This window comes from Pseudorca crassidens, chromosome 12, assembly GCF_039906515.1.
Source record: "Pseudorca crassidens isolate mPseCra1 chromosome 12, mPseCra1.hap1, whole genome shotgun sequence".
NCBI classification, from domain to species: domain Eukaryota; kingdom Metazoa; phylum Chordata; class Mammalia; order Artiodactyla; family Delphinidae; genus Pseudorca; species Pseudorca crassidens.
The window spans coordinates 88,928,762-88,952,591 of NC_090307.1; the positions used below are offsets into that span (position 1 = coordinate 88,928,762).

The 23,830-nt window shown below is 48.9% G+C and overlaps 1 protein-coding gene and 1 non-coding gene across 6 annotated transcripts in view; one reads left to right on the plus strand and one right to left on the minus strand.

Annotated features, from left to right (window-relative positions):
• GLT1D1 (glycosyltransferase 1 domain containing 1) overlaps nucleotides 1–23,830 on the plus strand; it is a 152,631-nt gene that overhangs the window by 77,914 nt on the left and 50,887 nt on the right. For 3 of the 5 annotated variants that reach the window (XM_067701210.1, XM_067701211.1, XM_067701209.1), the window contains 2 exons: nucleotides 5,943–6,041; nucleotides 21,021–22,963. In XM_067701210.1, the coding sequence (XP_067557311.1) occupies nucleotides 5,943–6,041; nucleotides 21,021–21,182 (261 nt within the window). In that variant the 3' untranslated portion in view covers nucleotides 21,183–22,963. Of the gene's footprint in view, nucleotides 1–5,942; nucleotides 6,042–21,020; nucleotides 22,964–23,830 lie in introns of those variants that run through there. The other 2 variants (XR_010933393.1, XM_067701212.1) reach the window with 1 other exon arrangement.
• On the minus strand, nucleotides 774–846 carry TRNAG-UCC (transfer RNA glycine (anticodon UCC)). The gene has a single exon. It is a non-coding gene; the product is annotated as a tRNA-Gly (tRNA).

The following is a 23,830-nucleotide window of genomic DNA, read 5'->3' on the forward strand; positions in this document are numbered from 1 at the left end:
CTCAGTCTAAGCCTAATGATCAGCATTAATCTCCGTTGTGGTTTAGAATCAGCTTTGGGCTAGAGCCACTGGAGCGATACATTGTGCTCTCCCTGTTAGCTTTAAAAGTGTCTGTTCTTACAGTACCACGTCCTCAAGCCATCGCAGGATCGCTCCTTTGTATGTAAACACACATTTTTTTCCTCCCCCAACTTCTTAAGAAAAGGTAAAGTGGAGTTCGGGGATGATTTTATAAGCAGCGCACACAGCAGTTCACTGCAGATGAATGGCTGTCGAATTTCATTTACTTCAAAGGAAAGGCAGCTGTTAGCAATTCTGTCTGCCTTCGGATGTGGACACTGTGCTCCTTTTGAACATTCCAAAATAACCTTTGGGCTGAGGGTTTTGAATGAAACTGATTTTAGAGGAGTCCTGTGGAGGGTGGATTTCATTAGAATCAATTCAAAGAACCAAAGTGGTTAATCACAGAATAAGTGCATATCACTTTTGAAGGAAGGGATCCTTTGACCTTTCAGAAGTAGCTTTGTTTTGTCATGAAAGCATGTAAAAATCCATTTGCTATGACACACTTCTTTTCTCTTGCTGATAAACTCCAAAAATCAAGCATTAGCTGGATGCCCGGGCGGTAGAGTGGACATCCCTGCAACGAATCTGTGGTTTCAAGTTTGGGCTTATGATGGAGTTGAACTCTACGCAGAATTAGAAGAATACAAAAAATTATTATTATTATTAATTTTTGTTTTGTTTTGGCCATGTGGCATGCGGAATCTTAGTTCCCCGACCAGGGATCGAACCTGGGCCCCCTGCAGTGGAAGCGCGGAGTCCTGACCACTGGACCACCGGGGAAGTCCCAGAAAGTTATTTGCTTATCCCACACTTCCTCACTGGGCTCTCCTCCCTGCCCTGGAGCACACACACACACACACACACACACACACACACACACCCTCCAGGTCAAAGTTTTCACTGCCCAGAGGAGAGGAAGGCATCTTCTAAAGCAAAGAGCAGTAAAAAGGTAATTCTTGGGCTCTTAGCTTCCAGGCCCAGGACCTAGTGATGAAAGATTCATTTCAGGGCTTTTCAAGGATAACTGTGACCCTGTGTCATTTGACCTTGGCTAATTTCAAAAGTGTGTGGGGCAGAGCTGTGCCCTTCCCACTTTTGAAACGGGAGGGCTTTTGGAGTTGTCGCAACTAGGAGGCTGCTACTTGCAGTTATTTTGGCGGGGAGGGAGTGCAGACAGGCAAAGTATTTTTCAACGTGCAAGACGGTCTTTGCGTCAAAGGTCTGTCCACAAGCTGCCATTGGCGTCCCCGTCAAGAAGCGCTCTAAACTCCATGGTGTCAGATCCGGACGCACTGTGCGTGCACATCAGTGGGGCACTCAGACCAGCCGCATCCCCACGTGACGAGCAGTGATCACGGTGCTGGACATGTGCCCAGTTAAGGCCACTGAAATGCACGCAGACCTCTCTGCAAGGAAATCTGGACCCCAGAGGTTTCAACCTAGGGTGTGCATCAGAATTCCCTCTGAAGCTTAAAAAACCATCGGTATGCGTGACGGTGCCCTGCAAAAGCTCTGTTGGCTGTGCTGACGCGGAGCCCTGGCGGCCGTGCTTCCAAAGGCTCTTCTCCTTGTAGACTGGGGGCCGTGTCTCTGGAAACCTCTGTTAGCCCCGCTGAAGACGGTGCACCAGTGACAGAGCTTTTTAAAAAGGTCAAATAGGAAGCTTCCACCTACCTACTGGAAGGTTGAAGAGCTCATCAGGGGGCAAGAGAAATTCAGTGACTGCAAACTCGACCGGCTGTTAGGTGCCCCTTCAGCCCTGATGTTTCCTCTTTTTTGTCCCAAAACGGGGCCCCAGATTCCAGGTTTGAGCGACTCTCTGCTCCAAGCCCCACCCCCTCCACTGCCCCTTTCCCTCCACTGTCACGACCAGAAGGGGTTCAGAGGGCGAGCTCGCCCATCTCCAAACACCGTCTCACCCAAGACATTGCCAGGCCCGGTTCTCGTCAGGACCAGCGTCACAGCACTGCTGTGTTCCAGGACTTTGCCCTTCTTGCAGACACAGTTTGTTTTTAAAGAGGTGACTTCGCACCTGAAGAAAGTGACTTGTGAATCGACCATCTGATTCCTTAATGCCATGTCCTGGCTCTATGAAAATAGCGTTTCCACATGCTTACTTATTCTTAAGATGCCTTTCTTTGTTTCTCTTTTTTCTTTTGTTGGAGTATAGTTGATTTACAATAGTTTGTTAGTTTTAGGTGTACAGCAAAGTGATTCAGTTATACATATGTATATCTATGTATCTATATTCTTTTTTTCTGAGTCTTTTCTATTATACGTTATTACAAGATATTGAATATAGTTCCCTGTGCTATACGGTAAAACCTTGCTGTTTATCAAGACGTCTCCTTTCTTAAAGACAGTTTATTTTTAAGAGGGGGCTTTGAAATTGGTTTTCTCTGAATATACAGCTTTCAGAGAACATTTAAGTATCATCTTCCTCCACCCAACTCACAACTTCAAGACTCAGATTGTATTTCTCTCTCTTTTTTTTTTTTTTTTTTGCGGTACGCGGGCCTCTCACTGTTGTGGCCTCTCCCTTTGTGGAGCACAGGCTCCGGACACGCAGGCTCAGTGGCCATGTCTCACGGGCCCAGCCGCTCCGCGGCATGTGGGATCTTCCTGGACGGGGGCACAAACCCATGTCCCCTGCATCGGCAGGCGGACCCTCAACCACTGCGCCACCAGGGAAGCCCTCTCTTTCTTTTTGAGGTATAGTTGATGTACCTTATAAGTTTCAGATGTTCACCATAGTGATTCACAACTTTTAAAGGTTATACTCCATTAATAGTTATTACAAAATATTGGCTATATGCCCTGTGCTGTACAGTATATCCTAGTAGCTTATTTATTTTATATGTAGTAGTTTGTACCTCTTAAGCCCCTACACCTATCTTTCCCCTCCCCCTTCCCTCTCCCCACTGGTGACCACTAGTTTGTTCTCTGTATCTGTGAGTCTGCTTCTTCTTTGTTTGTTTTTTTTCTGGGGGGGGGGATTCCACATATAAGTGATATCACGCAGTATTTGTCTTTCTCTTTCTGACTTATTTCACTTAGCATCATGCCCTCCAAGTTCATCCATGTCGTTGCAAATGGCAACATTTCCAGACTGAATTTCATTCTTTCTGCTGAACTGCAGTTTTCCTTGAAGGCAAGGAGCATGTCCTCTGCAACCTTGAACCCTCCGCCAATAATCAATGATCAATAAATATTCATTGGATTGAGCAAAGCTAAACTACTATACGGTATCACCTTTTTGACTCGCCTTAAATCAGCTGGTCTCATCGCCCAAACCTCCTGTGTCTTGCCCTTTGCAGGTTGATGATTATTTGTTGAGTGAGGGACAAGGAATGGGTGATCTTACCGGCCCACAGCCTTACTTGTGTGTTGGGTGCTTGGTGTGCACTGGCTGATAGACAAGTAAGTCTATACTACAGGAGGAACGATGGGATCTTTTTTATTTTTTGCTGAAACAGGGATATAAACTCTGTCCTCCCTCAGGACCGGCCGGTTCTGAGATTCTCTGATGGCCAGTTTTATAGATCCACACTTACATCTTCATATCTGTATTTATAGAATCTCCTCTCAATCTGTGTGTCTGCCATAGTGTCTCTAAAATGCACCGGTGCTTAACGACATCAGTGGATACATGTACCATTTGGATTGGAAGATGCTCCAGGGCCCACCTGGGACAGGGAACAATGAGAACAGAGCTAGCCGTGCACCCTGACGTGTGTGATCAGCCTCTAGTGAGCCTCCCCTCATCCCCTCATCGGTGGGATGAGATGAGACAGTCTGGAAGGTCTCAGCTACATGGAAGATTCTGCAGTCCCTTGACAGATGCCTAGAAATGGAATCACAGTGGGTCATGCGCGTTTGATGAGCTGATGACCTGAACAGGGTGACGAGCAGGGAAAGGAACCATCAGACATCATGTCGTCTCACCTTGACTGTATCATGACCCTGTAACTTACATAGTCAATGTCAGCTCAAGCCGTCAACCACCTAAGCGGTATTTGTGCAGAATGACGGCTGAAATTTTCATTTATTCTGAAAAGTTCAGCCCCTCGTTCCCAAATGATAAAACTGGAGCCCAGGAAGAGGTCCGGTACCGGGTGTCGAACTTCGACTCCATTTCCCCAGAATGACTGATGAGCAATGAATTTGAGACCTGCCATGTTAGTCGAGGGCAAAGCCTCCACCAGGGCAAGACCAAGGTCTCACAAGTCCTGGCTTGTGCCCTTCTCCAAAATACCAGATTGCACCCACGGAATGTCAGAACGCAAGATCCAACCGGTGGGTTCATAAAGCACCTGTGACCCTAATGTCGAGATGTGGCCGTTTGGGGTGACTGTTTGCCTGTGCTGCTGAGTTTCTTTGTTCCTGAATGTAGTGACAGTGGAAGGTCCCGATTTTTACCCTACAAGATGAGAGCAGAATATCACGACTTGGAGACTTTCTGTGACCGTGAAAGGCCACCATGAGAGGCTGTCGCGGTGCTGGGGAGGGGACTCTGAAGCTGGGGGCAAGCAGGAGGGCTCCAGTCCGAGCAGCCAGCCAGCTCCACTGCCGTCCCTGATGGTGGGAACAGCACAGTCTCAGGGGGGCAGAAAGGAGGGCTGTTCTCTCCTCCAACCTTATGCAGGGCCTGGATCTCAAACTCAACGTGTACTGGGAAGATACAGGCGACACAGAACCAGAAAACCAGGTGAGCTCACCAAGAAAACTGCTGACGAGAGAAGGTGATCCTAGTGTGAACCATCGACTTATGATTAATCTACGTTCAGATGCTTCTGGAACTTTTGATCCACAAGCATCGGTTGAGCTTTTAACTGTGTGTCACACATGGCTCCGGGCACTTGGGCGTTGGTGGCCTTTGTGCCGTGTGAAGTCCCTGGTGTCAGAGCTTCCCATGGTAATATACTAAGCGGCTGAGATTGGGGGACTTTACCTTCCTGAAAACCGAATGTCACCCCTTCGTGACCAAATTGTTTATTACGTGAAGTGAGACACCGCCTGCCGAACTGGAGTGCCTAAAACATCCTTGTGTATAGTAAGAGCCGGAATATTGGTTTGCTGATAGCATCCCCTCAGGGCTGCCTCTGGACACCAAGGTGTGAAGGGATGTCCCTCTCCCCTGCTGAAAGGCACCTGTCACATGAAAGCTGGGCTGGCCCCTGTGAAAGTCACCGTGGGAGAGTCCACGCAGGGATCTGAAATGGAGCTGGGAAGGGCTGGCCTAATCCTGTATGTTTCTAGATGCCCCCCTGCCGGGCAGGGAGGCCAACACTGCACGCCACGCTTCTGGGCATCTTTCTGAGGCCTCGATGCCAGGTAATGCCGACTCTGGGGTGCCCCGGCCTGGCTGATCCCAGCCCTTTGGGACTGGAAAGGCTGCTTAGTGGATAACCGGAATGATAAATGGTGCTTCTCCTCACTGCTGTGCACATGCCAAAGGGACGTGTGCAGTCCTGGTGGCATGTGTATGGCTGGCGCTGGGAGAAAATTACTCATCGGGGAAAGTAACGACGGTAGTTAAAAATGCATACTCCACGCTGCCGCCGAAGAAGTGTCGACTGAACATTTGGAGAGAGAGGGTTTCTTGGTGACATCGCAGTAACGACGTCAGACAGACCATTACGGCATGTAGTTTCCCAAGACTCGCAAATCCAGTCAGTCATTAAGATTCAGTATGTAGTTGGAAAGTCTGGGGTTTGGACTGGGAAATCATTTCCGGCAAGCTTTTGGGGTACTTTTTGTGCGGTGCAAGGGGTCCAGTTAAGCTAAGAAGTTATTCTCCCACAGAGTGGCTCATCTGGCCACAGAAGCTCTTACAGGGATCGCCCACCTCTCCTTTGTTCTTTTCGTCCTCGTAGGCAATGGATTTGGAAGTCCCTGTGTTGGCAAGGAACATCCCTGGGAACGCGGCAGTGGTGAAGCACGAAGTTACAGGATTGCTGTTTTCTGACCCTCAGGTAAAGGAGAGTAATTTCCCCATGTTCACCTGGTCTGAGTAGCTTTCGTCTCTGTGCGGTGATCAAGATTCTGTGATTTGCGTCTTTGTGATTAGCTCTTGGTGTTCCCTTTATAATCAGTAGGAGAGAGTGTGCAGCACTGTGTCACCATTGTCATGTGGGCAGCTGCCTGCACGTGTCACTAAAAGACACCTAGGGACTTTCAAGAAAGTCGAGACTTGAGTTCTATTTCTGAGGCCTCTGGTGATGATCATTGTGACCTTGAGCCAGTCCCTTCCCCCTTATATGCTTGGGTTTCTGGTTTCTTTTTTTTTTTAATTTTATTGAAGTATAGTAAATTTACAGTACTGTGTTAATTTCTGCTACACAGCACAGTGACAGTTATACACTATGTACGTATTTTTTCATATTCTCCATGATGGTTTATCACAGGATACTGAATGCAGTTCCCTGTGCGCTACAGTAGAACTTGTTTGTTTGTCCGTCCTACAGATAGTATTGGGTTGGCCAAAAAGTTCGTTCAGGTTTTTCTGTAAGATGTTACTTTTTGGCCAACCCAATAGTTCGCATGTGCTAACCCCAAACTGCCAAACAGACTTCTGGTTTCTGAAGCAGGCACTCTTCAGATAACCATCCTACACTTCCAGGACATCTCCTGGTGTTCAGAAGACTGCCATATATCTGATCCCTTGCAGTCCTTCAAAGCAGTGTACGGAAGAGGCAGCGTAGTTGTGTTTATACATGTGTGTATCTGAAATTAAAATAAAGGTGAATGCAGCTGATAGTGGGCACAGCTGGTGGAGCCAGTGTCATCTGGGGCACACCTGTGTGCCAGGACCTCCCAGGACATGTGTGAAGGGGTCCCGGTCACAAAGTCTGAGGGTCCAAGGATGTGCCTACACTTGAAGCCCTTGGGACCCTGTGCAGGGCGTGTAGCCTGAGTCTCCAAGCTCTGTCTTGGCCTCCGTACGATTACAAGAGCTAATTATAACTCTTGCTCTTAGAGGTGTGATGTGGGCTGAAGGGGTTGATATACAGGGCTGAGCGGTGGTCACGGCACACGGTCAGGGCTCTGGGTCCCCGTTATCACCAAAAGGAGAGCCCATCGCTGCTGCCTACGGCTCGTGTTCGGTGGCAGCAAAAAAAGAATCTGAGGCCCATCCTTTGCTCTTCAAGTCTTTAGATTTGGAAATTAGGCTCTTATCATCTTCATGAAGGCACATGTTATATAACAGAAATAAAGGGGTTTATACTTAAAAGCTCGGGTCAACTCCAATATTTGAAAATGCCGTTTTTCAGCTTTCCTACCGCAGATACTTAATCCCACATCGCTTCCCCTTCCCCGTAGTATAATTATGCGTCACCTAGTTTCACTGCCTTCTTATCACAGGCACGCGAACAAGATGGAAGCCAGCTTCCCTCGGGGAGGGGCGGGATTGCAGGGAGTCGGGCATCACCAGGTGCTGTGTGGATGCAGCCGCTCACCTGGGAAACAACTGAAAGAGCAAAGGGCAGGCCCGGGGCTTATCAGTGATTATCTAACAAAAGGCACATCTAACATGAATGCCTTTCCTTTGAATAGCGACCCCTAAAAGCTAAAACAATACCCGCACATGAAGAGTGTGCAGCGGCTCCTTGCCGATCCTCCAGACAAAGGCATATGGCTTTTTACCACATTCTGCATCTCCCAACGTCCACGCCAGCCAAGCTGGAGGTCACAGAGTATTGTCTCCCTGTGGGCAAAGAGATTTTATTTTCATCTCCCCAAACCCAATGTCTATTTATTTTACAGCTCAATTTCAGAGCACGATAATTTTATCAGTGAGTGTCTGAACAGCCATCACTTATAAATGGCTGTATCAGGTCCAGCGCTAGAACGAGAGCAGTCTGGCTATCCTGACTTCATTTCACATTCCTTGTAAGGCATTCCTTTCACTATTTGCAGATAACTGTCCTATCTCTGACACGTCCAAGTTATTTCTGCGTTACCGGCTTCCCGTGAGTTACCAGACGCAGTTCCGCAGCACTCACACAGTTAAGGCGTGGGCTTATTTTGTTCCCAGCGCCTTAATGTTACTTTTACAAAGGACGTTACAAAAGAACAGAACGCTCTAGGGGTAGCATCTGGGGGGAGGCTGCGTTTTCTTAACACGTTTGGAAAAGCTTGCTCGACGCGGATGTCACACGTGACTTTGTTTTATAGTCACGAGCAGACTCGACCTAGCACGGAGTGGGAGCATTTTCTGTAAGTCAGTGGCCGTGGTTGCTGTCATCTAGCTCAGGGGCGCAGACGGAAGCAGCCACTGGTTTGTTGCCAGCGTTTGCAAGGTTTATTCCAAGCGTGCATTCAAATACGTATTCAAAGCTCCATTTCACTTCTTGAGAAGGGACTTCTATGCCAGGGTGTCAGCCTCATAAAGTTAATGTAGATAGATGCATAGACAGATAGATACATAGATACAGACAGACAGGCAGACAGACACATCGAATGCAGAAAAATCATACTTTGGATTTTCAACAAAACGATGATTAAAAGTATTCATCTGTGGTAGGAACAAAATAATCTCTATTTTTATACACCTCAGCCCCGGAAAACCTTAATTTAAGTGAAGCTTTCCAAACCTACTAAACATTGATTTTTTTTTTTTTTTTTTTTTTTTTGGTTACTGCGACAGTCCCGTTCTTTTTCTTTTTAAGAAGAAAAGAGCTGAGCTATTTTATGGCTACATTTTATAGCTTCGAAATTAAAATCCATTTGACATTTAATAGAAACCGTGAATCCATTTCCTCTCTCAAGGACAGACTTTTGAAGTGTGGCCCAAACTAATTTCGCTGGGAGGTTCTGTTTGTTTTTTAGGCAACTATAAAAAAAGTCATAACTTTCGGAATAATGATGATGATGACAGCTAACATTTAGCGCATGTGTGTTACGTGCCGGCGTCTGTTCTTTGCCATCGGCATGGATCTACACTTTTATTAAGACTGTTTCATTGTAAATCTTTGACTTTTGATGGTCCATGAACAGTTTAACGTTTGGAAGAAGCAAGGCGTGTTGGAGACACATCAGCCTCCAAACTTTTGTTTGGGCAGAGCTGTGCTTGGGTCTCGAGTTTTCCCCCTCGAAATCCGAGTGATCCTGGACACGTTTCTTCTTCCTGTGCTCGTTCCTTGATCCGTAAGATGCAGATAATGATGCCCGTCTTCGGGGAGTAGCAGAAAGCACGTGGGGCGGAGTGCCGTCCTTGGGCTCCGAGGAAAGCTGCGTGGACGCAGAGTTAATCACGTTCACGGTGCGCCGCTGGGTGAAGCTGTTTGCTGCCACTTGGCAGCCGTACGGTCTGCTGAGCCCTTAGGTTTAAGCAGTGGAATCAAGCTCAGTACAGCGAGACGTTCTCCTCGTGAAATCTGGCCAGCGTCATGCAAAATATCATTTCTCTCTTTCTTCTTTTTATTTTGTACTTAAAACAATTTTTAACTTTTTAACCAAACATTTAGAGTTCTTGGATGTGAAACACAACTGTGATGTGTAAGCCCCCAGCCAGTTCCTCTGAAGTGTAACAGCACAGATGCAGGCTGGACCAGTGCTTGTTGGCTTTCCATTTAAGCCCAAAGGAAACTCTGGGCAAACGCTACGTGAACTAAAATGGGAGTCAGTCCAACATTTTTTTTTCATGGATTTGTCCACAGGGTGACCATATTGTTCATTGTGAAAAACCAGGTACCTTTGAGAGTGACAGGGGTGTTATTGATAATTATGCTGGGATGACGGCCATGAACCTGAACCAAATGACCTAGGTAAGGAGCGTCTGCTTGAAGAGCTGGGATCAGATGCATAGCTGGTATTTGTTAGGGATCAAGGGTGCGTCCAGCCACGTAGGGGAGGCACAGTTTTCTAATAGCCACGTTGAAAGAAAATAAAAAGAAACAGATGAAATTCCTGTCAATAATATATTTTATTTAGCTTCATCTATCCAAACTTGCATCATCTCAACATGTAATCGATATAAACAACGTTTTCCCCATCCCACCTGCCCATAGAACTGGCCGTTGGTTTCAGTGCAATCTAAACAATTTTTAATGAGATCTTTACATTCTTTTTTTTTTTCGAGGCTCTGAAATCCTGCGTGTATTTTACCCGCCAGCTCATCTCAGCCTGGAGATTAAATTTGTACCGAAACACTTGGTCTGCATTGAGACTCCGTACCATTTGCAGCTGGAAAAGTAGATTCACATGTCCAGGCTGTTGCAAGTGTACTTGTAAAGCTTCGTAATACCTGCATCAAGCACCAGTGTCAAAATTTCAGTTTAAGTCCATTCAAGTGAATAATTTAAAATGCAGTTCCCGGGCACACTGGCCACATTTCCAGAGCTCAGAGTGGGTGCTGGGCGGCACTGCTCCCCGGAGAGGGAGCGATGGGGCAGGTGGTCCCAGCCAGGCCTCCTCTGTGTGCCGGGCACCACTATAGGGACCTTGCCCGTCTCTCTTACTAATCCTCGCGGGAACCCCACACAGGTGTTGCCGTGATGATCCCAGAGAGGGCGAGGCGTTTCCCTTCGAAGCTCAGCGGGAGCTGACAGGGCTGGGACTCGGGGTCTCAGCCTGACGGGCGCTCGGCCACCCCGAGAGCGTTTGCACGATTCCTTGTGTGGCTGTCTCTCCCTCTGTCTCTGTCTTTCCTTCTTTCTCTGTCTCTGTTTTTCCCTCTGTCTCTGTATGTCTCTGTCTCTACCTTTGTCTCTGTCTCTCACTCTCTGACTCTCCCTCTCTCTGTCTTTGCACCTCTCTCTCCTTCTTTCTCTGTCTCTGGCTCTGCCTGTGTCTCTGGCTCTCGCCCAGTTTTCTGTGCCTGTCTCTCCTCCTCTCTGTGTCTCTTTCTCCCATCTCCATCTTTCCTTCTTTCTTTATCTCCGTTTGTTTCTGTCTTTCCCTCTATTTCTTTCTCTCGTCCTCTATCTGTGTCTCTCTCGGTGTCTGTGTCTCTCCCTCTGTCTCTGTCTCTGTCTCCCTCACCATCTCTCTCTTTCTCCCTCCCTCCCCTCCTCTGTTGCCTGGGCAGAGAGGGGACACTCTTCCATGGGACCGTCCTCTAAAAGGATTCTGCTCACCATTTTGTCCGACTTCTTGGGGAGAACGGACCTCTTTGTAAGGCCCAGTCCTGCTTCGCTTCTCTGCCTGTGGCTGGTCCCTGGGGTCAGAATGACCCAGAGGGCTGGAGGTGGTGGGGGCAGAGGGACGCCTCGGGTGGGCACAGCGCTGAGCAGTGCCGCACAGGGTCGGGCTTGGCCAGGTGAGAAGGACGAGGGTGGAGCCGCCAGGTGAGGCTCGCCGCTCAGGAAAGGCCAGGCCAGGCCGGGGGCCAATGAGGGATGGAGCGCAGGGCCCTTCCCGGCTCTGGTGCAGGCTTTTGCACTCCCGGCCGGCAGGCAAAGTCTGACATGCTCTTAACATAGGAGGACGGGAGGCCCGTTTTCCTCTGCTTGTGGACTCGCCACCCGCCTTTACAGGGCAGGAGCTGCATCTCGGAACTGACCTTCTGGCCTGACCTCTGCTGGCCGCCCGTGTCTCACAGGCTACGTGTGCGACTCTCAGACCCGCCGGCTGTGCACACCCGCTCTGTGTGTGAACAAGCACCTTGTGGGTTGGGGGCTTTGCTTTTTTTTTTGAAAGTGAGAATTTTTAGCTACTTTATTAAATATATTCAGTTTCAAGGCTCTGACCATCCATAATCGCCATGATGCAAAACATGTTCACGTGTAAAAAATACCCCCTTCAACATGCTTCAAGAGGAATAACTGTGTTTTGCAATCTATGCGGCACGAAATAGAATTTGATATTTAGAAAACCATCTAATTGTAGTTTGGGGGCTTGCGATCAGGCGAGCGGCCTGCCTGACCCAGCCTGACCACACCAAAGGGACCCTCGGCCCCAGCGCTGCCGGCCGGGGCCCTGCCCATCACCCTGTGAGTTTGTCCCTCTTCCGGGGGGCCTGGTGACAAGATGTCGGTACAGCAAATGCGGTGCCCAGCCCGCTCCAGGAATCAGCCCTGTAGGCGCATTTGCAGCTGATCCTGAAATTCAGAGTAAGGAGATGACGGTGACTTCTTGGCACTGGCAGAATTCAGGTGAGTGGCCTGTGCAGGATCCTCGGGGGCTGCAGCTGCCAGGGTGATGCTGTAGGAGAAGGCGCGGGACCCCGGCAGCCAGCTCAGGCCCCCTCCCCGCGGCCTCCCGACCAGTGCGGCGGGTGCGCACACGAGCAGCCCCGCACCACTATCCTGGGCTCTGTATCTACATGCTGCTTCCATCTGTCCCCGCCTCTCAGGGGCTCTGTCCCCAGAATACTGCTGTATCCAGACCCTTACACCCTCCCCCCATTCCAAGGCACTACTGGGTCTTGTCTGGACGTTTAGAATAGCTTCCTCCGCTCCATCCCACGCACTCTCCTCCTAGCAGCCAAAGGGACCTTTATAAAATGCAGATGCCGTCCCATCCATCCCCGCTGCAAAACCCCTCTGTGACTTCCTGTGGCCGCAGAGAAAAGACACCTCCCGACTCGGCTTCCGGGGCTTCACGCCTCTCTTCCTCTGCTCCCTGCCCACCCCTGGTTCTTCCCGCAGCCGGGCCACCGGGAGCATCCTTCCCCCTCGGCTTCACTGTCTCTTTCTTGAGAGGCTTTCCCGGTCACCCTCCCCCATCTTCTCCATCCCCCCCCCACCCCCCGCCCTGTGCTGTTCCTTCGTAACCCTCTGCACGGTTCACACGCGCGCCCTTGCTTTTATCATACATGACCTCCCCACCCGAATGAATGAATGCCCCCCACGTTGGTGGTCATGCTGGCTTACTCACGTGGCCCCTCATGGTGGTCCTGGCACAAATGGGTGCCCCGCAACTATCAGGAGAGGTACTTACCCCAGGGCGTTAAAGGGATAATCTTTCTTGGGTGGTAACCAAACACCTTTGGTTATTTTAGTTTGATGTGAATCTACACCGCGTGCCACCCAGGTGTCGTTGAACTGCTTTCTCTTCCTGTTTTCTTTGCAAAGTAGCAGAGGACAGCCTCGGCCTCTGAACTCTGCCCGGACTCCCTCCCCGGATGGTTCTTTCCACAGCCTCGCTGACGTCAGCCTTCCTTGGGTGGCACTGCCGGCTGGTGTCGTGCTCATGCCATCTCCCCCGAGTACGACCAGGATGACTTAATTGCAGATTTCCTTGCACATTTCTTCTGGGTTTTGCTCTTTCCCTCTGACTTTCTGCCGCTGGCAGCGTGCCCACCAGAGCCACCTCTTCTCTTCCAAGCCTTTCCTCACTTTCTTCCCTTTCCTTCCTGACATTCTCCTCTTCCCTGCCTCCGAACCAGCCAAGGGGGCGTGAGCAATTTTCTGCCGGCTCGTGTATTGAAATGACGCTCTGGTCGGAATCTGGGAAGCAAGAGAGTGGGAGACACAGAGAATATTCACTATCCTTGCTTTTAGTTTAATCAGTAGTTCCCAAATCTCATGGATCTGTGCGGTAGCTTTGTAGGTTTGCTCCATCCTCCCGTGAAGCAGCCAGGCCTGGTGGAAAAGGACCTCGACTCTGGGGCTGCACTGTCTGAGTTTAATTCCCATTTCTGCCACTTACTGCTGTGCTACCTCGGGCGGGTTCCTGGACCTCTCTGTGCCCCTGTTTCTGTCTCTGTGAAAAGAGTCATAGTGATAGCACAGAGTCCTCGTCCCTTTTCTGCAATTCCAAAATCCAAAAAGCACTTGAAAAACAGTTTTATTTTTAGTAAGTTGGGTGCCAAAACTCAGTTGGCAGCAAACTCATATCTGAGCTGATGTGAAGTTATTCGTGGCTTTGTTTAGCCTGCTTGGTGGGATGGTTCTTAAGTTTGATTTGGAAGTTCCGGTGTGTTGTTTATGGGGCGCTGCGTTAGACCCCTGGAGGGCGTATGTTACTAAAAGGGCACGGAGACCATTTTATTAAAAACCCCAAATCCTGGATTCTGAAACATGACTGGTTGTTACCTGGGTATAAGCTCTTGCTAACTGTTGACTGTTGTTGTAAATTCTGACCAGTTCTGGCCCCTGTGGGAGGCTCTTGGCCAGAGACCAGGTATCACCGTTGAGAAGGTAGAGAACAGGTTGGCATCTCACCGAGGCTTTCTGCTTGACTCAGCCAGGGACGGAAGAGAACTGAAAGGCGGTTCGCTTTCTCACCAAGTGGCCCACGGTCGTTCGCTCCCGCTACCTCTCACGGGCCACCCGAGAACAGTGATCTAGATCACAGGCCAGAGCCTCCAGGGCTCTGCCCCACCACTCCTGGGTATCGCTGGGTTTGGGGCCTGGCTGTGAGCGGGCTTGTTAGACGCGAGCTCAGGAATTGTCCTGTTAAAGGGCCTGAGCTTGCAGTGTGAGCGAACAGGACGCCTAGCCAGACTCTGCAGCCGCCAGTCTCGGAAGGGATGGGCGGGAAGGAGCCAGATCAGGCTCCCAGCTGCCGCCATTCGACGGCCACGGGTCATGGTCAGGGGCCCGAGCCCCTGCCACCTTCTCTGGCTCTGCATCGGGCGGGCAGTGTGCATGGGGATGATCTGCCGGGAAGTTGCTTCTGCACCTACCCAGGTTGGCTTCTGCTCCCACATCTGCCCAGGGTTCTCACGCTGTTGTTGATATTCGTTTTAAAGTCAGCTGCTCTCTCTAACCATTACGTTGTCATGGGAACAAGCAGCCCTCCCCAAACTCAGTTATCGCTGCTGCAAGTTTAAAAGATAGGCTGACCATGGAGAACAGTATGGAGGTTCCTTGAAAAACTGAAAATAGAGTTGCCATACGATCCAGCAGTCCCACCCCTGGGCGTATATCCAGAGAAAATGATAATTTGAAAAGATACATGCACCCAGTGTTCATAGCAGCACTATTTACAGTAGCCAGGACATGGAAACAACCTAAATGTCCATCAACAGATGAATGGATAAAGAAGATGTGGTACATACACACACACACACACACACACACACACACACACACACACACACACACACTGGAATATTACTCAGCCATAAAAAAGGATGAAGTAATGCCATTTGCAGCAACATGGATGGACCTAGAGATGACCATACTAAGTGAAGTAAGTCAGACAGAGAAAGACAAATATCATATGATGTCACATATATGGAATCTATAATACGACACAAAGGAACTTACTTACAACACAGAAACAGACTCACAGACATAGAAAACAAACTTATGGTTACCAGAGGGGAAGAGGGGGCATAAATTAGGAGTTTGGGATTAACAGATACACACCACTGTGTGTAAAATAGATAAACAACAAGGTCTTGCTGTATAACACAGGAAACTATATTCAATATCTTGAAATAAGCCACAATGGAAAAGAATATATATATATGAATCACTTTGCTGTACACCTGAAACTAACACAACATTGTAAATCAACTATAATTCAATTAAAAAAAAAAAAGACTGGGAATTCCCTGATGGTCCAGTGGTTAGGACTCCATGCTGTCACTCTCGAGGGCCTGGGTTCGATTCCCCGGTCAGGGAACTAAAATCCCACAAGCCGTGTGGTGTAGTCAAAAAAAAAAAAAAATAGACTGAAGGTTTATGCTGAATAATTCCAAGGCTATTTGCACCTTCTTACTAGTGGTCCCCACTTTACCCAACAGCAGGAGTCATCGAGAGAACAGGTCACGGAATTATTTTGTGGCCACGTGTACATATACAGCATTGTGAACGATGGCATTTGGGTAAAGCTTAACACTACACCAGCGAATGCTGTTTTGTGTAAGAAAAACAAGACAGATGCGCGCACGTCACTTCTAGATGGGTCTTGAAGGGTGATTCTCGCAACTTACAGTTGTCAATGAGATGAATCTATCCTTTTTTTTATATATAAATTTATTTATTTATTTATTTTTGGCTGTGTTGGGTCTTCGTTGCTGTGTGCAGGCTTTCTCTAGTTGCGGTGAGCAGGGGCTGCTCTTCGTCACGGTGCCCGGGCACCGTTGCAGTGGATTCTCTTGTCATGGAGCACGGGCTCTAGGCACGTGGGCTTCAGTAGTTGTGGCAGGCGGACTCAGTAGTTGTGGCTCGTGGACTCTAGAGCGCAGGCTCAGTAGTTGTGGTGCACGGGCTTCGTTGCTCCGCGGCATGTGGCATCTTCCCGGACCAAGGATCGAACCCGTGTCCCCGGCATTGGCAGGCGGATTCTTAACCGCTGCGCCACCAGGGAAGTCCAAGATGAATCTGTTCTGTGGCCAAATAACTTGTGTAAAATAGGGTAGGCACAGTTGTCCGTCTTAGACTAGTGTTTTTCATAGTCTGACTCTCCAGAATCACCTTGGGGGGAACTGTTAGAAAACACGCATGTGTCATGGACTGAATGTTTGTGCCTCCACACACTCACCCCCAAATTCACGTGTTGAAATTCGAACCTCTCCTGTGATGGTATTAGGAAGCGGGGCCTCCGAGAGTCCATTAGGCCATGAAGGTGGAACCCTCACGAATGGCACTAGAGCTCTAATAAAAGGGACCCCACAAAGATCCCTCGTTCCTTCTGCCATGTGGGATTATAGTGAAAAGACAACCATCTCTGAACCAGGAAGCAGGTCCTCACCAGACGCCGAACCTTCCAGCGCCTTGATCTTGGACTTCCAGCGTCCAGAACCGTCCGCTGTTTATAAGCCACCCCCTGTCTGTGGTATTTTGTTATAGCAGCTCAGACAGACTAAGACACCATTCCTGGACCTCGCCCCTGACCTACCCAATCAGAATCTTAAAGCGAAGTGTGAGGACCAGAGGCACAGACTAAACCTTAATTAACTCCAGGGTTCCGAGGAAAACCACAATCCACGATCGAAACGACAGCACATCTGTCAGTCTTCAGAAGCCTCCTTGTCAACACCCCCCGTCAGTGACATCAACATCCCCCATCAACATCCCCCATCATCCCCCATCTCCCATCGTATTCGAAGCCTCTGGAGAAGCAGCTTCGGGGTTGTCTAATTGAACGTATCTTCCGAGCCTGAAATCCAGAGTATTTATGCCACTGACTTTCGCTTCTCCTGGAAGAATATGTGTGTATCCCTTACAGAAGGTGGTCGGAATGCAACGCTCTTTCAAACCATGCCACGTTCAGTCTGTCAGCTCCCGTGTTCTCTCTGCATGAGACGTTTGTTTCTCGTTGAGGGGCTCCCCCCTGCCCCGTGGCTTTCAGCTGACACGGTTATGAGAAGGATCCCACCAGGGGTCTAAACATCCATCCTGTAAAACTGACACTGCTTCTCACGCCCTGCATCTGGCTGGTACCTCGGGGCGACAAGGCAGGTCGAAAGGATTTAGTGAGAAAAAATTTTTTAATTGAAATATAGTTGATTTACAATATTATATTAGTCTCAGGTGTACAGCATAGTGATTCAATATTTTTATACATTATACTCTATTTAAAATTACTGTAAAATATTGGCAGTATTTCCTGTGCTGTATAATATATCCTTGTAACTTATTTTATACATAATAGTTTGTACCTGCTTGTACTTATACCCCTATCTTGCCCCTCCCTCCTCCCCTCTCCCCACTGGTAACCGCTGCTTTGGTCTCTGTAGCCATAAGTCTCTTTCTGTTTTGTTATATTCATTCCTTTGTTGTATTTTTTAGATTCCACCTATAAGTGATAACATACAGTATTTGTCTCTCTCTCTCTGCCTGACGTATTTCTCAGTGAGTTTTCTCCACCAGCAGGGACTACTCAGTAAGGAAGAAAACTCTGAAAACAGTCAACTGCTAATTGAATAATTATGAAAACAAACCATGGTGTTTTACATGATTTTTTTTTTTTTTTTTTTTTTTTTTTTTGCGGTACGTGTGCCTCTCACTGTTGTGGCCTCTCCCGTTGCGGAGCACAGGCTCCGGACGCACAGGCTCAGCGGCCATGGCTCACGGGCCCAGCCGCTCCGCGGCATGTGGGATCTTCCCGGACCGGGGCACGAACCCACGTCCCCCGCATCGGCAGGCGGACTCTCAACCACTGCGCCACCAGGGAAGGCCGATTTTTTTTTTTTTTTTAACTTTAGAAATCTGTAACTTAAGCCAGTGTTTGCATACCTGTGGTCCTGGGGTGGGTCTGGTCTGCACACATGTTTTGTTTAGTTTGCTGTTTACTTAAAATTTTGAATTAGTTGTTGGTATTTAGCATGGAGTGCTTTTACATAAATATGCCGAATTTCGACTTCTCTTGAGAAACACAGCAAACGTGGGAACAAGTGGAGGCCCCTACTCACTGAGGCAGCCGGGGTTCGGCGCTGCGGGCCTTCCCCGCCGGGAGCCGTTGGGCACTTGAGTTTCCAGCTCTGATCTAGGGCAGTGCCTACATCTGTTTTTAAACTCTCTTAAGATGTGGAATCCCAGTACTTGGTTTCTATTTTCTTTTGTTTTCGTGTGTGTACCCTGAAGGCCTCATAACTTATCATCATGAATAATTTTCAAGAATAGATCATTAAATCACATAAATGATGAAGCCTCCCCTCCCCCAGTCAAGACTTGGTGATCAGATCTGATGGGTGTTCTGGCGCGTCCTGCAGCTGACGGTTGTATAAAACCTTTTGGGCTTTGGTTGGGATGATGGTGAATTGGCATTTGTACTTGTTTCCTGGAAGTTTTGCTAGCTCTTATGACACGGTCCTTTGGTCCACTGGATGAGTGTCCGGTCGCTGGTACGGGTGGTTGCTGGGCATCTCAGTCCAAGTGGTCATTCATCCTCCAGCAGGCTACCTCAGGCTCCTTTATGGGCTGGCCTCAGGCTCCAGGAGGGTGAGAGTGGGAGCTGTCAGACCTTTGGGAGCTTTGTTTGGAAGTCAAACTACATCACTTCTGACCTATTCTGTTGGTCAAAGCAAATTCCAGGGCCAGCCCAGATCCAGGAGATGGGGAAACAGACCTCCTTCCCCCTTTATTGGAGGAGTGGGTGAGCCCTATTTCAAAGAGACGTTCATGCAAGGCTGGGGGACTGCGGCCACCATCTTGCACACAGTAAATGACAGTCCGTGTCAACGGGCTTTTCTCATTGTCCGCACGCGTGTGTTCAGAGTACTGCCTTAGTTGTCGCGGAGGAGCTGTTTTAGCCCAGAAGAAAAGAATCCCAGGGTCTCAGGGAGTGACTAGTACAATTCAAGAGTGAGATTTTTCTTTCCTTCTCTTTCTTTTCTTTCAGCCACCCAGCCAGGGTTTTATGCCAACGGCCAAGATGTTTCCCGCTCCTTACCCAACTCTCTCTTGCTTTGTTTAAGTCAGAGTTCTTTGTTCAGTCTTCCATGCAGAGAGGAAAAAAAAAAAAGTGCTCTTTATCACATCCTATTCCTAGAAGCTCTTGTTCAGGATTCCGTTATAAAACGGTCATATATTCTATAGAAATCATAAGCAGGGGGTTGGGTTTTAGCCAAAGTGTCTGCATCAGATAAATCAAAGATATGACCAGCATCATAAAATAATGTACCAAAGCTGTAAGCCTCTCGAATAATTTTAATAAGAACGTTGTTCTCCTATGAGATGGGAATAAATGTTACATTTTTATTATAAAAAGAACACCAATTTACCATAAAGTGTGTATATACTACATAAAAATATAATTCCACTCTATCGTAATTATTGCTTTTTATATTGCTAGCTATAAAAATCATCCGTTTAATTAACGATAATTTTGAGAATACGTGGACGTTCCTTGTAAACGGCGCAAAGCACTGTGTGTTAATCTTAGGCACTGTTGACTTATTGGAATTTACACGGGTTGGGGAATCACAATAATAACGATAGCTAAGTCTGGGCTAGGCGCTGCCCTGAGTTCTTTGTATTAATTCATTGAATCCTGTCCACACGCTGTAAAGCAGGTACTGTAATTATTCCTAATTTAAAGATGAAGAGACCGAGGCTCAGAGAGGTGACGAAACGCACCCAGCATCACTCCCGTGAAGGGTAGGGTGTGAATTTAAATGCAGGCCTCCTGGCTGGTGAGCCCTGCTTTGACTTATGTGCAAACATAATAAATAATGCGTGCTCCCCTCCCCGCTCTGAATACTCTTTAGCAATCAGAAGAATTCTAGTTCTTTCCAATTATGAAGGGCTTTGATATTAAAAAGTGGCCACTTTTTCATTGCATCAGCGTCTGCAAGCGTCAATAAACATAGAGCAAAGCACACTTCCTCCCTCTGAAGCAACAGAAGGAAAGTGTAGAAAATCCAGGCCGGTTAAATCCCCTCTCCCCTCCTTCACCCATGGAGTGAGTGAAGGAGTCTGGGAGTGGAGTCTGGGGAGTCTGGGGCAGGGCGGGGCTTACCCATCCAGTGCCCACTGCCCCTTTGGAGATGATCACTGTAGGGTTCAGAGAGGTTAACTAGCTTGCCCAAAGCCACACAGCTAAGTTATGTGTCGAAGAAGGATTTGAACCCAGATCTGAACCAGTGGAAGCCTGGCCCTTTCCACTCCACCAGGTGATGTTCACGATTTGAAGACACACTCCGTGCCCGGGAAAGGTGAAAGGATCAACACAATGGAAAACAAACGTGGCAGGGGTAGTGTTGTCTAGAATAGAGGAGCTCAGATTCTGGAATGAGACCTGACTTCATATCTCAGCCGATACAAAGGAGGGAAGAAACTGTGGCTCTAACTGTGGAGTCCCTGTAAGGACTCAGTTACTGTGAGAAACAGTAGCTTTGAGCAATCTAGGGAAGAAAGATGGGGAAGCGTAATCGATGACGACAGTATTTTTCCACGATGTTCACCCTCGCACGCGTGTGTGTGTAATTTCTTACTCAGTCCCAATGTTTGCGTTAACGCGCATCCTTCCGGAAGGCCCTTTCCTCCAGAATACGGTAGGCGGGCAAAGGACGGACCAGGAGCAAAGGCAGACGCGGGCTTTGGGGTGCGTTTGCAACCCCCCTTCACCAGCTACTTACCTCTCTTTCTCCTCCACCCCCTTCTTTGCAGGAGTTTGTTCGGCTGGCAAAGAGACTGGGGGGCGATCCGGCGTTAGAAAAACAAATCGTGGCCAACGGAAGGGAGTATGTGAGAATGTACCATTCGTGGCAGGTGGAGAGAAACACCTATGGGCAGCTGGTCAGGATGCTGGAGGGAAGCAGTGAGGACTAAGGGCGTGCCCGGTGCCACGAGATGCTCAGCCCTGGGCAGACGCGCAGGGGCAGGGCTCTGGGCAGAGGGGCCGTCCAGTCGAAATCAAGCCGGGTTCATTGGAGCCGTAGGTTATTTGTCATAAGACGATTCATCCAGAACCTCTCTGTGCTTCCAGGTAACAGCCCAGATGTGTTTCCTGATCAGTCCTCACGGAGATACAGTACTAATGGGGGCAGGGAAACTGGTTTTAAGGGGCATCAGGGAGAGAGTTTGATTAGCTGCTTTAGGACTTCTAGGGGCTTATCTGTAAGCCGTCACAGGGAAGGGTAGGCCCCTATCCCCTGTCTTCTGATGACCTGTCACCCATCACTGTCTGTTCAAAGAGCAAAAGCAAAAATCAGACGTGTTGGCTGAGAGGGTTGCTGGCAGTGATTATAATGTGGTACAGACCCTGAAGCCAGTCTGGGGCCCTGACAGGTGCGGCTGGGCCCCCAGGCTCTAAACACTGGAAACAGTGCTGTGCATGAGTTGCCCTAATCAGTCGTGTACCTGAAAGGGCGGGAAGTGCTCTACATAAGCAGGCCGACCCCTGCTCCCCCCGTAGGCTCCGCCCGCCTCCTGGTTGGATTTGGGTTGAAAACCAGTTGGAACAAAGCCCATTATCGCCCATGGCCTGGAAAATACTGGAGCCTGGCTCTTTGGGTTCAGCATCAGGGACCCAGCATCAGGGACCCAAGGATGAGTGTCGATCTGGTCACCAGCCTCCAGCCCATCGCGGAACCGGCACTCGGGTCCCCTTGACCTTATCCATCACGAGGCGAGTTTAACCAAGTGTCGTCATCACCGTAAGGACGTCCTGGCTGCACCGGTGCTGCATTCCCCAAACCCTGTGCTTGTTCTTCTTGGTGGCGGTACTTGCCTCTGTTGGATCCTGAAATCCCTGCTTTCTCATGGACGTTCCATGACAACAACTGGGGGCGAAATGCTCCGTTTCTCGTGTGAGGTGAGGAAACAACCCGGTCCAGAAGGAGGAGATGAAGGTGGCTCCGAGCCCGTCAGAAGAAGCGTTTCCTTAGTGTTTCCTCCAATACCTGCAGGCCCTGGAGTGGGGAGGAGGGATCCACATCATCTTTGCCTCAGACTTCACGACATCTTGGACTCTTTTCTTTCCAACCATCCTATTTTTGTTAACGACCAAACCTACATCTTGTTTTTAAAAGAGTAAGGCTCAGACCGAACGTCTTAAACTCTAATGACTTGGGGATAAGAACAGCACGTTTATGGATTCTGTACCATGTCCCTTCCTGAGTCGTTCTACGCCTCAATCTCAGAACAGGATCCCTTCCCAAAGGCAGTTACCTGGAACCCGAAGATGCTCCTGGCACCCAGATTTGCTGTCCTGCTAACAGTACCCCTCACAGTCCCCCCTTTTTTGGCATCTGAGGGTCACTAGGGTCGGGGCTTCCCTGTGGCCATAGCAAAGAGAGGGAGGGAGAAACAGAGTCCAAACTCCAGGTGGACAGCTCCGTCTGAGTCTGGAATCAGCGATGCCAGCCTAAGGAAAGGCCGCGTGCGTGTTGTCCCAGGTACCAGCCATCGATGCTGCTGTTGATAAAATGCTGGTGGTCGGGAAGCTCCGCTCTCGTCCTGGTTGAATGACATGGTAGGTGCTTCGCTCCAGTGAGCCTCAGCCTCGTTCTTTCGTGTCTTTATAGAGACACTCACACATGCTGCACGCCCTTTGGGGAAGGGCGTGTTGGTTTTAAATGAATAAAGTGTCACCATCCGCTCTGGAGAAAGAGCCCCGGTGTGTTTCTTTTGTGAGCCTTGTCCTGCCAGAAACAGACCCTCCACAGCCTCTAGTCCCCGCACTTCAAAAGAAGATACACTGGAGCATCTCATTAAGAGGGGTTTAAAATGCAATTGCTGGGCTTCCCTGATGGCGCGGTGGTTGAGAGTCCGCCTGCCGATGCAGGGGACACGGGTTCGTGCCCCGGTCCAGGAAGACCCCACATGCCGCGGAGCGGCTGGGCCCGTGAGCCATGGCCGCTGAGCCTGCGCGTCCGGAGCCTGTGCTCCGCAACGGGAGAGGCCACAACAGTGAGGGGCCCGCGTACCGCAAATAAATAAATAAATAAATAAATAAAATGCAATTGCTATTTTAATACCAAAGTATAGACGTAAAAAAAAAAATGCTTTTCTTATAAATGTTCTAGACGCTCTCAGTTTCATACTCAGTCAACTTTATGTTTAAACATTTTGTGTATAGTTTCCAATTTGCTGATGTACAGGTGTGGAGGACTGCAACAATACATTTCCAGATAGAACTAAGATACTATAACCTTCACACGTGGAGGGAAGATGCATTTCATATAGCATGGTGTCATCTAGCAAAGAGGCGGTGTTCACACCTGGCTTACGGCTTCTGCCGGAAGAACCCTCCTCACGCTTTCCCCACACTCTCACAGCGAAGTTAAATACAACAGCATCGTTTTGATCGGAAAGGTTTATCGGGTATCTTCAGGTTTCCAAAAGCAGGCTCTCCGTGCACGTGGGAACAGGCAGTCCAGCCTGATGCCTGGCGCAGCCAGCAGACCTAGAATGTGCTGCTAGCTGGTCTCACCATCAGTTACGGATGGGATGTGGGAATCGTTTGCACCCTCAGC